Consider the following 15,536-nt stretch of genomic DNA (forward strand, 5'->3'; position numbering starts at 1 on the left):
AATCAAGGATTCTAGTTGTGCATGTTCTATTGGTTGTTCTATAACGGGGGCATGGCTTATGTGTCTTTATTTGGCTTCCGCTGGGCATGTTCCTTGCTCTGTCTGTTCCCACTCAATAAGGATGTTGTTATGAGCTGGATTCCTGTCTAGCTGAACTCACTATGAGCAGAAATCACAATACTTTATACCCACCACACCACCAAAGAGCTCTGCTTTTTGGTGTTCACTCAGATGGCATCATAGAGCCCAGTTTTTAAATATATAGATAGGTATGTGTGTGATGTCTTATTATTTTAGTGAAAAGTTTTATTTTAAGGTCAGTCCAGTCTTCTCAAAGGCCTTCCAATACTCTAGGGGGAAAAAAAGAATGTCGATAAGCCCCTTTGATTTACCTGCAGCTTACCTAAAATTTTATCTAGTGCTAAAAGTGATTTTGCAGGAAATGCGATGACTCTGGACGATCGTTCTTCACGGAACAGGTTGGCTGCTGAAGTGGCGTTCATGAACTGTGAATACAGGACTTTCTGTGAAGGCTTTGATGTGGTGGATGGTTTCGGTTCTGAGTGCTGTTCCAAGTGGAGTACAGTAGAGGGCAATTGACAGTGTGTTGCCTCAGTTCTGTATGGACATTAAAATTCAACCAGGTTAAATTACATTTACTGACAATGAGTCTAAGGTAAGTGGTTTCCTGGTTAGGGGGAATGTATTTTCATTTACTTCCACAGCCACAAAACATGAATGAAACAACATAATAACCAATTAGATTCCTCGGCTGCCAATATCTAGAGTCTCCGTACTTACACACTCCTGTTCGTATTTGGAATGGGGGGAAAGTGAGTAAACTCACTATGGCCAGAGGCAGGCACTTTTCCAGAGAGTAAGGTATGGCAGCTCAACCCTTGCTGTGGCTACATATGTTACAGTGAACAGCCAAACTCAGGTACATGTCGACATTCAAATGTAAATGGGGGAACGCCCCAGCTCTGCGGTGGAGCCTCCGCTGGGCACGCAGAAGGCATCTCCGGTTAAAAGGATCACGTAGGAAGTGATGCGAAAGACCTCCACCTGAGACCCGGGAGAAGGGCTGCCAGTATGAGCAGACAAGACTGACCTTGATGGAGTAATGGTCTGATTCAGTATAAGGCAGCTCTACGTATTCAGTGCTTCCAACCCCTGATTAATATTGTGAAGGACCCTCAATGCATAACAGATGGACGTGAATGCTGTCGTATGTATGTATGTATGTATCAAGCGATATCTTTTCAGTCCTATTTTTGTTTTCCGGTTCAGCGTGTTTTGCAGGTGCTCAGAACATTTGAAAATTCATTTGATCCAGGAGGAGGGAAAAAAGGAAGGACACGGACACCAGGCGACGACTCTCTGAAAACATCTTCAGCTCTCTGAGAAAACAGCCTGGTGCATCTGTTCCACTAGGGCTGTATCCAGGGCTTTTTTTCAGCTGGAACGCGGGGGAACAGAGTTCCGGCACCTCTTGAAAATGGTCACATGGCCAGTGGCCCCGCCCCCTGATCTCCAGACAGAGGGGAGTTGAGATTACCCTTTGTGCCGCCCCAGCAGTATGGAGGGCAATCTCAACTCCCCTCTGTCTGGAGATCAGGGGGCGGGGCCACCAGCCATGTGACCATTTTCTCCGAGGGCAACCCACTGAGTTCCACCTCCTCTTTCCCCAGAAAAAAAGCCCTGGCTGTATCCCACGGATCTGTTTCACAAGGGTGGGGGAGGCCCTTCCCTCCAGTGTCAGGAGCCTCCCCCTGTTGTTACCCCAAGCCAGGGGCATCCCACATCACTCCTAGCCCGGTCCAAATAGGCCTCTCCAGCGATGCCAGAGGTGTCTGCTTTGGTCCTGCCCAATGGCATGCCACCAGAGAGTGATGCCAGGCACCTCCCTTACCACTCAAGGCTGGCACCAAGCTGAGTCCCTATGGTACATTGGCACCCTCCTCAGCTCTTCGAACTTTAGTGGCTTGGCCAAAGAACAGCCCTGTTCTTTGGGTTACCAATCACCAGGTGGGCCTGGAGATCTCCCAGAATTACATTTGACCTCCAGACAACAGAGCTCAGTTCAGCTGAAGGAAATGTCTACTTTTGAGGGTGGACTCCACGACATTATACTTCACTAAGGTCCTTCCCCTCCCCAAACTCTGCCATCCCCAGGCTCCTCCCTCAAATCTCCAGGAATTTCTGAAGCTGGAGTTGGCAAGCCTTCCTGTTCCCCACCCAGCTCCATCACAGCGTGTAGATTCAGGAAAGCTGGTAAAAGGTGAGAACGGAGTAAACCAAACCTGTCAGGGGAGTAGAGAAGTCTTCTGCTGGCCAGGGGCTTAGCAGTGGTGGGTCCATTGAGGAGAGCAGAGAGGTGGCCAAGTCCCTAAGTGGGGAAGCCGGCTTCTTTTCCCCTTCCTGTTCCTTGCTGGGGAAGAACAGAGAAGTGTGTGCGTGCGTGGCTGCCCTGAGACTTGCTGGCTGGAAAGTTGCACCTCTCCCAGACATCCCTGGTTCCTGCCTGTTTAGTTGGAAGGTGAGAGAGGGGAACTTAAAGGGAAAAAAACCCAGAGCTGCAAGCTTCTAAAATGTATTAATTCAGACTCAGATATTAATCTACTGTGACTGACAACTAATTTGATGTAATTCATGAAGCAATGCTATTTTTCTGGCAAGAGGGCTTGCAGGTAAGAGTATTCAGAGGAAATGCTTTCAACAGGGTGCCTGCTATCTTCCATGCTCTGGAGTCTTGGGAGGGGGGTGTAGGGGGGGGTCAAAACTTCCTTGTCCTCCTCGGTCATCATATGCCTCCTCCTACTCTCCATATTATTTGGCACCTCCATTCTTCTCCTTCCCAATGATCTTATAAAAGAAGGCAGATATTTGAAACAATATTTATTTTGTCTTGGAAACAAAATAAATTGAGCCAGTAACACACACCTGCTGAAATTCATAGTTAGTATAGTCTATCATGCAGACTTATTTAGAGTTATGATCCACACAACAGATGAAATGGAATATTTGCTCATAAAACAGTTTCCGTTTTATTGCTGTCCACTGGAATGAAATCAGCCGATGTGTAAACCTATCAGCTTGTGTGGTCTGCCCAGTTAGTACAATCTTGGCTCAATATTCTTTTGTGTAGTAACATTCTTGAGAGAGAGAGAGAGAGAGAGAGAGAGAGAGAGAGAGAGAGAGAGAGAGAGAGAGAGAGAGAGAGAGATGATTTCAATATTTATTTACTTCATGTATACCCCACCCAGGGTTGCCAGTCCTCCGCCAGGGTGGGGGATCCCCCATTTCCACCCTTCACTTCTCGACCCCACTTACCTCACCGGTGGGGCGAACGCACCTCCTAGGCATGCTCCTGACTGGCGCAGTGCACACCCGTGTGCTGCAGAGGCCCAATTCGGGCCTGTTTCAGGCAGGATCAGGCCACTGCAGAGCACAGCAGTGCTTCTGCGGTCTGCAGCAGCCCAAAACAGGCCAGATTTAAGCTGAATCAGGCCAAATCAGGCTGCTGCGGAGCACAGGAGCAGTCTCATGCTCCACAGCAGCCCAATCCCTCCCAAATCAGGTCGGATTTGGCCCAAATCGGGGCGCTGCGGTGCACAACAGTGCTCCCGTGCTCTGCAGCAGCCCAATCTGGCCCAAATCAGGCCAGATTCAGCCTCCTGCGGAGCACAAGAGCACTACCAGGGGCAGCTCCCAGAAATGACATCATCACACAGGGTGGGGGTGTGCAAGTGCGCTTTGCACGCACGTGGGGGGCCACAGGATAGTAAGTACCAGGTCCCACACCTCCCTTACCTGGCAACCCTAACCTCACTTTTGTCCCCCATGAGGACCCAAAGCAGCTGACATTATTCTCTTCTCTTCCATTTCATCCTCACAACAACCCTGAGGGGTAGGTTAGGCTGAGAGTGTGTGGCTGGTACAAGGTCACCCAGCCAGCTTCCACGGCAGATCGCTGCTCCCAACCCGAGTCTCCCAGATCCTAGCCTGACGTTCTTAGATAAACAAACAGGTGGTAAACATGATATATGGAGGGGGAAAATGTTTGCATGCATGTATGTATCTACGACCAGGTTCCCTTTTGACCAAGTACTGAGGCCGAGGCTGGCATGGTGTTAATTCTCACATCAAGTGATTCATTTATTACTGGCCTTCCTTGCCAGAGATTCAAAGCAGAGCTCCAGGTGAGTTTTTCAGGAAAACATTGCTCCTCTGTAATGACAGCATCTAGGATTTTTTGCTGAAGTGAAACTAGATCCATGGCCTTCATACAAAAAGAACTTCCTGTTAACCCCTGCTGGTGCACGTCCACGTCTAAACCAAGCGTTTACACAGCGGGACGATGTACCAGAAATTCCACTCTCTAAACAGACAGGCAGCTGCAGGGCAGAGCACTGCCCAGGCAGGTAGACAAGGGCCAGCAGCTGAGCAAGACAGAACGCCACTTCCTGTGCTCTGCAGGGCCTTCCAGACAGAGCTGATCTCTTTGGTTCTCTTGCTCTTATTCACCACCAACGTGGCGTGGAGTGAGCAGAGTCCAGCCCAGCACCCGACGTCTATTTGCTCATATAAATACTTATACTGAGGCTTTTTTGTATAATTTCAACTTTGAAAAAGTGGAACAAATATACTATATGGGGGAAGATCACCCATGAGCTTCAGTCATACTCAGGGCCGGCACGCCCATTGAGGCCAGGTAAGCGGTTGCCTCAGGGTGTGGGCCGCCGAAGGGGGCACTGGAGGAGGTGCTGGGGGGCGGGAGCATGCGCCACGGAGCTGCAGCCTCCCAGCCCTCCTACCCCGTGCTGCCGCCGCCGCCAACACACACCGGGCCTCCCAGCTGGGCACAGCAGCCACGTGCAGGCATCTGGGGCGGCACAGGGCAACTGAGTGGGAGAGCTGGGAGGCCACCCATGCACCGTCCCAGCCGCCCGACGCAGCAATCGGGCCGGCTTGTGCGTGCGCCCGTGATGATGTCACACGTGATGTCATCACGCAGGCTGGTGTGTGTGCAGTGTGCGCCTGGCCCGCCAGCCGGCTGCAGGCACCAAAAACCCTGACACTGCTCCTGGTCATACTGATACCACTTTTAACTTAAACAGACATGTGGGCCCTTTCCCCCAGTTTAGAAAGTGACAGAATCCTTAAATACACAGACTAGATTCAAAATGGTAGAACAAAACGGACAAACGTACATCTTTATTAAAATAGGAAAAATGTTTCAGCATAATTTACATATTAACGTTTAGGAATATATATGGTAAAATAACCCATACTTCCATATGAAGCTGCCTTATACTTGGGGCTTTTTTTCAGCGGGAACGTGGTGGAACGGAGTTCCGGCTCCTCTTGAAAACGGTCACATGGCTGGTGGCCCCGCCTCCTGATCTCCAGACCAAGAGGAGTTGAGATTGTCCTCCATGCCATTGGCGCAGAGGGCAATCTAAACTCCCCTCGGTCTGTAGATCAGGGGACGGGGCCACCAGCCATCTGACCATTTTCGCCAAGGGTGATTTAAACTTTAAAAAACTCCCCCCTTGTTCCAGCTGACCCAAAGTGACATCATTGTGCGGGCCTGAGTTCCACCACCTCTTTCCCAGAAAAATAGCCCTACTTATACTGAACCAGAGCATCATTCCTATCAATATTATCTACTCAGACTGACTTTGCGGGATCCAGGGCAGAGGTCCTTCTCATCACTTACTACCTAATCTTTTAAACGGTGGTGTTGGGAATTGAACCTGATGCTGCTCCATTGAGCCACATAATCTTTCTGTGAATGGAATGCAGGAAGCCCACCCATGAAAGCGGAATGTCAAAACGAGTAAGTCTCTAGCCCTTTCCATTGTGGAGATAAGCCTTTCCCCTTATATCTCCACAAGGGAAGGGGCTAGAGATGTACTTAAGAAAGAAAGAAAGAAAGAAAGAAAGAAAGAAAGAAAGAAAGAAAGAAAGAAAGAAAGAAAGAAAGAAAGAAAGAAAGAAAGAAAGAAAGAAAGAAAAGAAAAAGAAAGCTGGGAATTCAGAGAACCTGCTTCACCTATTATTACAACTGTAGGTCAATATAGCGATATGAAATTTCTTTTTTAAAAACAAAAATTACAAAAGCCCTGTTGGCTAAGAGGAGCAGAGGTGGCAAATTCTTGCCCCAGACAAAGCAGCGCAGTTTGAACAGCTCATAGCTGCTGCTGCTGCTGCTGCTCCCGATCCATCCCATTTCCTCACCAGTGCCTTGTTTACTGTAATGGATCATTCACAGGCTACTATATTTAACTAGAAAATTCAGCATCCAGGGGAGGAGGACTTCGTCCTGGAAATAGCATCCTTCACTCTTGCTATTTGTGCACATGATAAAGAGATGGAAGAGTGGAGGGTCAATGGTTGCATGTCCTCCGTCTGACTTCAACAGCTGAGAGCCAAACCAAAGGTTATTTCAGACATGCCATTTTAGAGAAGAAATTGGCCGTTTAAGAATGCCACAAGGCCCCAGTCCTCCTGATTAGGCCTGCAGCACAGCAGGGTCAGGGGATCTTGTGCCCCCCCCCTCAAAAGCTGGGGAGGCTGTTCTGGCACTTAAAAAGGCACGTGGGGGAAACAAGATCGTCTTGGTCAGAACTGGGCGTGGCCGTGGCTTCTTCTGGAATCTCCATTTTGTGCCAAAGCCGAGCTCCTGCAAGGCGGCCTTAAGCAAAGCCAGTAACGTGATGGAAACATTGTGCAGCTCAAGGCTGTTGCTGGACGGCAGTCCACGAGTCACATGTGATAAACACATCAAAGGCTTGATGGATGTCCTGCGAGTATCAGAGAGGCAACCCCAGAATTGATGGGTTGCAACCGCCTATGGAGGCCTGCCTTCGGAAGACAGAATAGCTTATGGCCGCTAAAGCTCTCTATCTCTCCTCCCCCAGCCGCTTTAAATCAAACCTGAATCAAGTGGGCAGCTGTGAATAGGATGCAATTCAACAAAGACAAGTGCACAGTATTACCTCTGGGCCACAAAAATGAGAAGCACAAATACCGGATGGGGGATACACTTCTGGGCAGTAGTATATGCGAAAGGGATCTTGGGGTAAGAGTGGACTGTAAACTGAATATGAGCAGTCAGTGTGATGCGGTGGCAAAAAAGGCTAATTCAATCCTGGATTGTATCAAAGGGGCCATAGCATCGAAATTGCAGGAGGTCATAGCCCCTCTCTATACTGCCTTGGTCAGGCCGCACCTGGAGTACTGTGTGCAGTTTTGGAGGCCACACTTCAAAAAGGATGTGGACAAAATCGAGAGGGTGCAGAGGAGAGCGACGAGGATGATCAGGGGTCTGGAGACTGAGCCCTACGAGGAAAGGCTGAGGGCCTTGGGGATGTTTAGTTTGGAGAAGAGGAGGTTGAGGGGGGACATGATTGCTCTCTTTAAATATTTGAAAGGCTGTCATTTGGAGGAGGGCAAAGAGCTGTTCCAGTTGGCAGCAGAGGGTAGGACACGAAGCAATGGGCTAAAACTACATGCACAAAGGTACCAACTGGATATTAGGAAAAACTTTTTCACCATCAGAGTAGTTCAAAAGTGGAATCAGCTGCCTAGGGAGGTGGTGAGCTCCCCCTCACTGGCAGTTTTCAAGAAGAGGCTGGATGAATACTTGTCAGAGATGCTTTAGGCTGATCCTGCACTGGGCAGGGGGTTGGACTAGATGGTCTGTATGGCCCCTTCCAACTCTATGATTCTATGATTCTATGATAAGTACTGTGAAGCTTGCTATCAGGTAGATTGCGCTTAATAAGTTTAATAAGCACCTGTTTGTTTCCTGACACCTGTTTCTTGCTTGATACAGAAACCCCTTTGTGAAACGGTTCATGCAAAATGTTGCAACGAAAGCTAGCTAGATTAGCAACATCTCTGAAGGCTGAGAGAGGAAACCACAAAGCAGAGGAGGGGGACTGAATGTAACTATAAGCACATTCCAGGGGAGGAGAGCGCTTCTCTCCCACGGAACCCAGAGAAATATTCCCTGCTTGAAGCCCACAAGGTTGTCAGAACCGACAAAGTGGTGCCTCTATTAAATGCTACATAGACCAAAGGAATGGGCATGAATGAGAAGACTATGAAAGGGATAGGTGAGAACGGAAGGAAGATGTTCCTTCCAGAAATAAAACCAAGGACAGATAAGAAATAGCAATCGGGTAATGCTGTAACTATGCTGTTGACCTAAGTTGTTTCTTCCAATCAGAATACCCTTAGACACTTGGATCATGAAAGGTAGTTGCCCACTTGAGCCAATGGGGGCCACTGTATTTTCTCAGCCAACAGAATAACAAATATTATAATTAACCGAAAGGTATTAATTGCGTTGTACTGCTATTGTAGCTTTGATGAGCGTTGGGCACAGGGGGACCTTTCACTCTTTGTGTAACCATCGTTCCTCCATTGTTTAATAAATGGTTATAGATTGCTTCATCTGCAGGACTCCGCGTCTGTCTCTTATTACGATTAGCTAAAGGGACATTCGAAGTCCCAGTTGTGTACTACACTTCTTTACTATGAGTCGCCACACTCGCTCTAGCCGTCTTAGTTCACTTTTCATCTGACGTAGCTCCTCCGTATACCAAGGGTAGGCAGCAGAGGGTAGGACGCGAAGCAATGGGCTAAAACTACATGCACAAAGGTACCGGCTGGATATTAGGAAAAACTTTTTCACGGTCAGAGTACTTCAAAAGTGGAATCAGCTGCCTAGGGAGGTGGTGAGCTCCCCCTCACTGGCAGTTTTCAAGAAGAGGCTGGATGAATACTTGTCAGAGATGCTTTAGACTGATCCTGCACTGGGCAGGGGGTTGGACTAGATGGTCTGTATGGCCCCTTCCAACTCTATGATTCTAAGATTTTCAGCCCTGCTTTATGCTAATTTTTTCAGTCTCTGTTGCCAATGGTATCAGTACAAGAACAACTAAGAAGGTACCAAAAGACGGCATTAAAGAAGTAGCACATAATGCAACAACCTGTACATTAAAGCAGCGCACTTACCCTCTTATGTATCCAAGTGTGCCTTTCAGGGACGCAATTTCTTGTTGCAGGTTAGCATTTTTTTCCTGAATAGCATCTAAAGCTTTTAACTTGGTTCGAAGGTGATCATGAATTTCCTTAAAAAAAAAAAAAAAGTAAGAGGTGAAGGAAGAAGAGAGAAATTGAGGAGTTAAATATTTGTCATGAGAATTTTATACATATCTATATGGGGTGATTGAATACATGGTGTGCATTGAATTAACGTGTAGAAGGTATTACCCTGCCCAGAGTTACTTGAGATAGGTGCATCTGACGAAGTGAGCTGTAGTTCTCGGAAGCTTATGCTACAGTAGAGTTGGTTAGTCTTAAAGGTGCTACTGGACTCTTTATTATTTTGCTACTACAGACTAACACGGCTAACTCCTCTGGATCTTGAGATAGGGAGGTGCCCTCAGAGAAACTCAGGCGTGAGTGGACTCCAAAGAATTTTGCTGGCTTCATTAATACTCTTTATGAATCTTGCGAAATTTCTCAATTTTTTTTGCCCGTTTTGCAGATATCTCAAATAAGCATTAAACCCGCACACACATATTGTATTAAAGAATACGCATATACATACATTTTATTCATTCCAGTTTCACCCGACCTACAGACTTTTCAATATTAAGCCCTGGCAACGGGATTCCATTTCAGCCCATCTCTTCCATACAGAGTTAGCTTGTCCCCAAACATTTCCCAAAAGTGAGAAAGTCAAAATCTTTCCTGCCGGCAGCCCCTCTGCAAGCTTCGCCAAGCTAATAAAAAATTAGTGCAGACCTGTCGCCCATACATTGTAGTAACTAGATAACTGTAAAAACTGAGACTGATGGTATCAAGGTATGTGATGTTAGAACTGGTTGATTTTTCATACCATCCTTATATAGCAGGTGAGCCGAAACTAAAACTTTATTATGCTACTATATAAAAAGCAAATTATTTTCAGACAACTCACTTCTTATCCTGGTGCGCCTACAGAGGCGCTGCCACAGAGGGAAGCACAGGTGAGGCAGCCCATTGCTCCAGAGAGCATGCCGCAGCGGGAAGCACAGGCCGGGATCAGGCGCAGAGCAGGAGGCAATGCCCACCTGCCTTCACCCAGCTGGGAACAGGAGCAGAGCAGGTGGCAATGCCCGTCCCCCTCACCTGGACAGGGTCAGGCATGGAATAGGTTACCCTAGTGTGAGACAACAGTATGAAGGTGACAACTGCACTTGGAGAAGGGGGTTAAGTGCACCACAGTTCTGGCCCTAACTGGGGAGAACTGTACAGGCAGGAACTGAGGAAAACCCATGATTCACATCCTTAAAAAAATGGCTGCTAGGCCAATGGTATGATGTCATATCCAGGGGAAAAAACCAGTAAACCCATAGAGTTTCTGGCGATGCCTAGAGATGCTTTACATCACTTTTGTGTTTTTCCTAGAAGTGATGTCACACCATCATCAACAGCCTCCCCCTAGGACTGACCCCCCCCCCCTGACACAGGTGCTATTGGGCCTCTTGGGAAATCTAGAAGTATTCCAGAAAACATGTGGTAAGGATACTTAGTAAGGTTGCCAGCTGTGGGCTGGGAAATTTCTGGAGTTGGAGCCTGGGAAGGGTGGAGTTTTGGGGAGGATGTGATGTCACTGAGTCTACCTTCTGAAGCTGCGATTTCCTCCAGGGGTATGTAATACATACAATGAGTCATGGTGTGATATTTAGCAACACAACAGAGCCACAGTGTGGTTGTAAAACTCATAATTTCTCAAGTAACAAAATCAAGCTAGTGAACATAAATATTATTATTATACATGGTATCCGCAACAGTTTCCCCAAATATCAACAATTCAATATATACAGTGTAATAAATATCTGATACAAACAATTAATGCCACGGACAGATAACTAATACAACGGGCTTCCAGTATATATCCTGTTTCAAGAATCCAGTTCCTTCATCAGGTTCAATACAAAGAAATATTCAGCAGAAAATGCAATCTTCCACTCATATAAACATCTTCAGTCATTAATTATTGCAGAAATAAACTTAGCCAAATCTACAACAAAATACAATATGCAGATGATCAATATCTAATACCCAGTAATACAATATCAGCCAAATACAAACAGGCTCCCCTGTGATGCTGCTATTGGGGAGGAGGCTGTTCCACCTGGGGCCGTTTTTCAGCTGCTCGGCCCCGCCCCCAGACTGCCCTGGCTTGGAATTGTTTTGTTAATGTCTTGTGTACATTTTATTGAATGGATGGGGTGGCTCTTCTGTTGCTCTGTTGAATTTGTTAAAATTCTCACATTGACTGCCGATTGTGACTATTGGGAGGAAATAAGGTCGATTGTTTTATGTTTATTTTCCCTATCTTACCCGATTGTTGCCTTCTCCTCTCTACGATTGTTACTGTTATTGGGGTGGGTGGTTTGGGTAGTGGGAATTCCGTTTGTACTACATGTCTGAATGGCAGACTGCACTTGGTACAGCCCTTTGCTGGATAGCTTAAACTAAACCTACTCCGATAGGAAGTTAGCGGAGAAGTTGGGAAATTAATAATTTAAAGGGGGATGGGAAATTTGGAACTGAATTCTTAATATTACTGATAGTATTAATTAACGATGATTGAACTGTGGGTAATTGCTGTGTGTTGTTGTTCCTGCTGTGTGTTAATTTGTATGGGGAGGTTTGCAGAGGGCCGTGGACATGAGGGGGGAGACCGGGATGGAGCTGGGGATCCCAGTACTCCGGGGTCAAGGGAGATATGGCGGTGGGATGTGGGGTGGGAATGGAAGGTCATGGAGATGTGGTAGAGCTTGGTGCCCTTCCAACTTGCGTCCCATCCCAAGGCATGCTGGTTGTGGGGCTAGGAGATGTAGCCTCCCTCCAACACTGGTGTTGTGCAATGCCAGGTCCATCAATAATAAGACCAAAACACTGCAGGATTTCTTGCAGTAGAAAGTATGGACCTGGCGTGCATGATCGAGACCTGGGTGAGGGAAGGCAAAACAGTTGCCTTAGGAGAAGTGGCCCCACCAGGTTTCTCGGTCTTTCACCAGTCCTGAACAGATGGCCGGGGGGGAGGGGTGGCAATACTCATTCGAGAGTCCTTTTCCTTCAGGACACTGCCCGCACCAAAGATCGCTGGCATTGACTATGTTGGCCTGGTGTGGGATGCAGAGGAGAGTTTGGCTATCTACTTGGTGTACCGACCACCTAGCGCACCAGTAGCTACCCTGTTGAGCCTGTTAGAGGCGGTATCGGGGTGGGCATTGGAGCACCCTAGATTGTTGGTCTTGGGTGACTTCAATGTCCATGCCGATGATGCTGCCTCTTCTCAGGCTGTGGACCTGGTGGCGTCCATGGCAGCACTGGGACTCTCCCAGTTTGTTTCTGCTCCTACACCTCAAGCGGGCCACATGCTGGATTTGATCTTTGGGGTGGGGGTTCAGGTGGACCTAGATGCTATTACAGTGGTGCTGTGGTTGGACCAGCATGTCCTGAAGGCTCATCTGGGAGTGCCAGCCCCCTCCTGCATGGGTGGCAAGCTGATTTATGCTCGCCCGTGGAGACTCATGGATCCAATTGGTTTCCAGAATGCTCTGCGGGATCCGATGCCCCTGGCGGTTTGTTGGATGAACATGTGGGGGATTGGCAGGACCGTCTCTCGAAAGCCATCGACGAGATCGCTCCCCATCACCCTCTCTGTCCCCGTGTCAGACTGGCTCCTTGGTATACGGAGGAGCTACGTCAGATGAAAAGTGAACTAAGACGGCTAGAGCGAGTGTGGCGACTCATAGTAAAGAAGTGTAGTACACAACTGGGACTTCGAATGTCCCTTTAGCTAATCGTAATAAGAGACAGACGCGGAGTCCTGCAGATGAAGCAATCTATAACCATTTATTAAACAATGGAGGAACGATGGTTACACAAAGAGTGAAAGGTCCCCCTGTGCCCAACGCTCATCAAAGCTACAATAGCAGTACAACGCAATTAATACCTTTCGGTTAATTATAATATTTGTTATTCTGTTGGCTGAGAAAATACAGTGGCCCCCATTGGCTCAAGTGGGCAACTACCTTTCATGATCCAAGTGTCTAAGGGTATTCTGATTGGAAGAAACAACTTAGGTCAACAGCATAGTTACAGCATTACCCGATTGCTATTTCTTATCTGTCCTTGGTTTTATTTCTGGAAGGAACATCTTCCTTCCGTTCTCACCTATCCCTTTCATAGTCTTCTCATTCATGCCCATTCCTTTGGTCTATGTAGCATTTAATAGAGGCACCACTTTGTCGGTTCTGACAACCTTGTGGGCTTCAAGCAGGGAATATTTCTCTGGGTTCCGTGGGAGAGAAGCGCTCTCCTCCCCTGGAATGTGCTTATAGTTACATTCAGTCCCCCTCCTCTGCTTTGTGGTTTCCTCTCTCAGCCTTCAGAGATGTTGCTAATCTAGCTAGCTTTCGTTGCAACATTTTGCATGAACCGTTTCACAAAGGGGTTTCTGTATCAAGCAAGAAACAGGTGTCAGGAAACAAACAGGTGCTTATTAAACTTATTAAGCGCAATCTACCTGATAGCAAGCTTCACAGTACTTATCATAGAATCATAGAATCATAGAGTTGGAAGGGGCCATACAGACCATCTAGTCCAACCCCCTGCCCAGTGCAGGATCAGCCTAAAGCATCTCTGACAAGTATTCATCCAGCCTCTTCTTGAAAACTGCCAGTGAGGGGGAGCTCACCACCTCCCTAGGCAGCTGATTCCACTTTTGAACTACTCTGATGGTGAAAAAGTTTTTCCTAATATCCAGTTGGTACCTTTGTGCATGTAGTTTTAGCCCATTGCTTCGTGTCCTACCCTCTGCTGCCAACTGGAACAGCTCTTTGCCCTCCTCCAAATGACAGCCTTTCAAATATTTAAAGAGAGCAATCATGTCCCCCCTCAACCTCCTCTTCTCCAAACTAAACATCCCCAAGGCCCTCAGCCTTTCCTCGTAGGGCTCAGTCTCCAGACCCCTGATCATCCTCGTCGCTCTCCTCTGCACCCTCTCGATTTTGTCCACATCCTTTTTGAAGTGTGGCCTCCAAAACTGCACACAGTACTCCAGGTGCGGCCTGACCAAGGCAGTATAGAGAGGGGCTATGACCTCCTGCAATTTCGATGCTATGGCCCCTTTGATACAATCCAGGATTGAATTAGCCTTTTTTGCCACCGCATCACACTGACTGCTCATATTCAGTTTACAGTCCACTCTTACCCCAAGATCCCTTTCACATATACTACTGCCCAGAAGTGTATCCCCCATCCGGTATTTGTGCTTCTCATTTTTGTGGCCCAGAGGTAATACTGTGCACTTGTCTTTGTTGAATTGCATCCTATTCACAGCTGCCCACTTCTCCAGAGTATTCAGGTCTTGTTGAATTTTAATTCTATCTTCTTGGATGTTTGCTACCCCTCCCAATTTGGTATCATCAGCAAATTTAATGAGCAGCCCTTCCACTCCTTCATCCAGATCATTGATAAAAATATTGAAAAGTACCGGGCCCAAAACTGAACCCCACTGGACACCTCCCTCCAATCTGATGAAACGCCGTTGACCACCACTCTTTGAGTGTGGTCCTCCAACCAGTTCCCTATCCACCGAACTGTCCTATAGTCTACTCCACAGTCTTCCAGTTTGCCCATCAGAATGTCATGGGGGACCTTATCAAAAGCTTTACTGAAATCCAGCATCAGATCTGAATTGGATATGGAAAAGTTCATTAGGGACAATGTAAAGGACTTACCAACAACAAGATTATGATTATGGAGCGCAAAATAATATCTTGAAATGTAAATGGACTTAACGCGCCTAATAAGAGGAAAAATATCTTCCACTGGCTATTAAAACAAAAATGTGACATTGTATGTTTGCAAGAAACCCATATTAAAAAGCAAGATATAAAGTATTTAAAGTTTGCAAAATTGGGAAGTGAATTTGTGGCTGCTTCAAAAAAAAAAAGAAAAAAGGTGTGGTGTTGTATATAAAAGAAGAATTACAGCCAAAATTAGTAGTGAGCGATGTGGAAGCCAGATATTTAGCAGTGGAAATTATGTGGAATTTAAAAAAGGTGTTGGTGATTGGAATATATGCACCTAATGGAGCAAAAGAAAATTTTTTTGAGGACTTGGGAAAACAACTGGATGAACTATCTTATGATCAGATAATTTTAGCTGGAGACTTCAATGGAGTTACCAACTTGGATGAAGATAAGAAATCAGGAACTGCACAAAAGAAAAGAGGATTACTACCAAAGTCTTTTTTTGCAATAAAGGAACAAGAGACTTTAGAAGACGTGTGGAGGAGCCAGAACCCCAAAACTAGACAATATACATTTTATTCTGCAAGACATTTTACTTTATCACGAATTGACATGATCTGGGCCTCCAAAGACTTAGCGTTATGGACTAAAGATGTGGAAATAATGCCTATGGTAGGCTCAGATCACAACCCAATTATG

General features: G+C 46.8%; 1 protein-coding gene across 1 annotated transcript in view; it reads right to left on the bottom strand.

Annotated features, from left to right (window-relative positions):
- Nucleotides 1-15,536, bottom strand: part of LMNTD1 (lamin tail domain containing 1) — a 210,436-nt gene that overhangs the window by 94,639 nt on the left and 100,261 nt on the right. The window contains exons 3-4 of the mRNA XM_054988437.1: nucleotides 9,031-9,146; nucleotides 404-618 (exon numbers count right to left, since the gene is read on the bottom strand). Coding sequence (XP_054844412.1) covers nucleotides 404-618; nucleotides 9,031-9,146 — 331 coding nt within the window. The remainder of the gene's footprint in view (nucleotides 1-403; nucleotides 619-9,030; nucleotides 9,147-15,536) is intronic.

Source organism: Eublepharis macularius, chromosome 9 (assembly GCF_028583425.1).
Source record: "Eublepharis macularius isolate TG4126 chromosome 9, MPM_Emac_v1.0, whole genome shotgun sequence".
Lineage (NCBI taxonomy): Eukaryota > Metazoa > Chordata > Lepidosauria > Squamata > Eublepharidae > Eublepharis > Eublepharis macularius.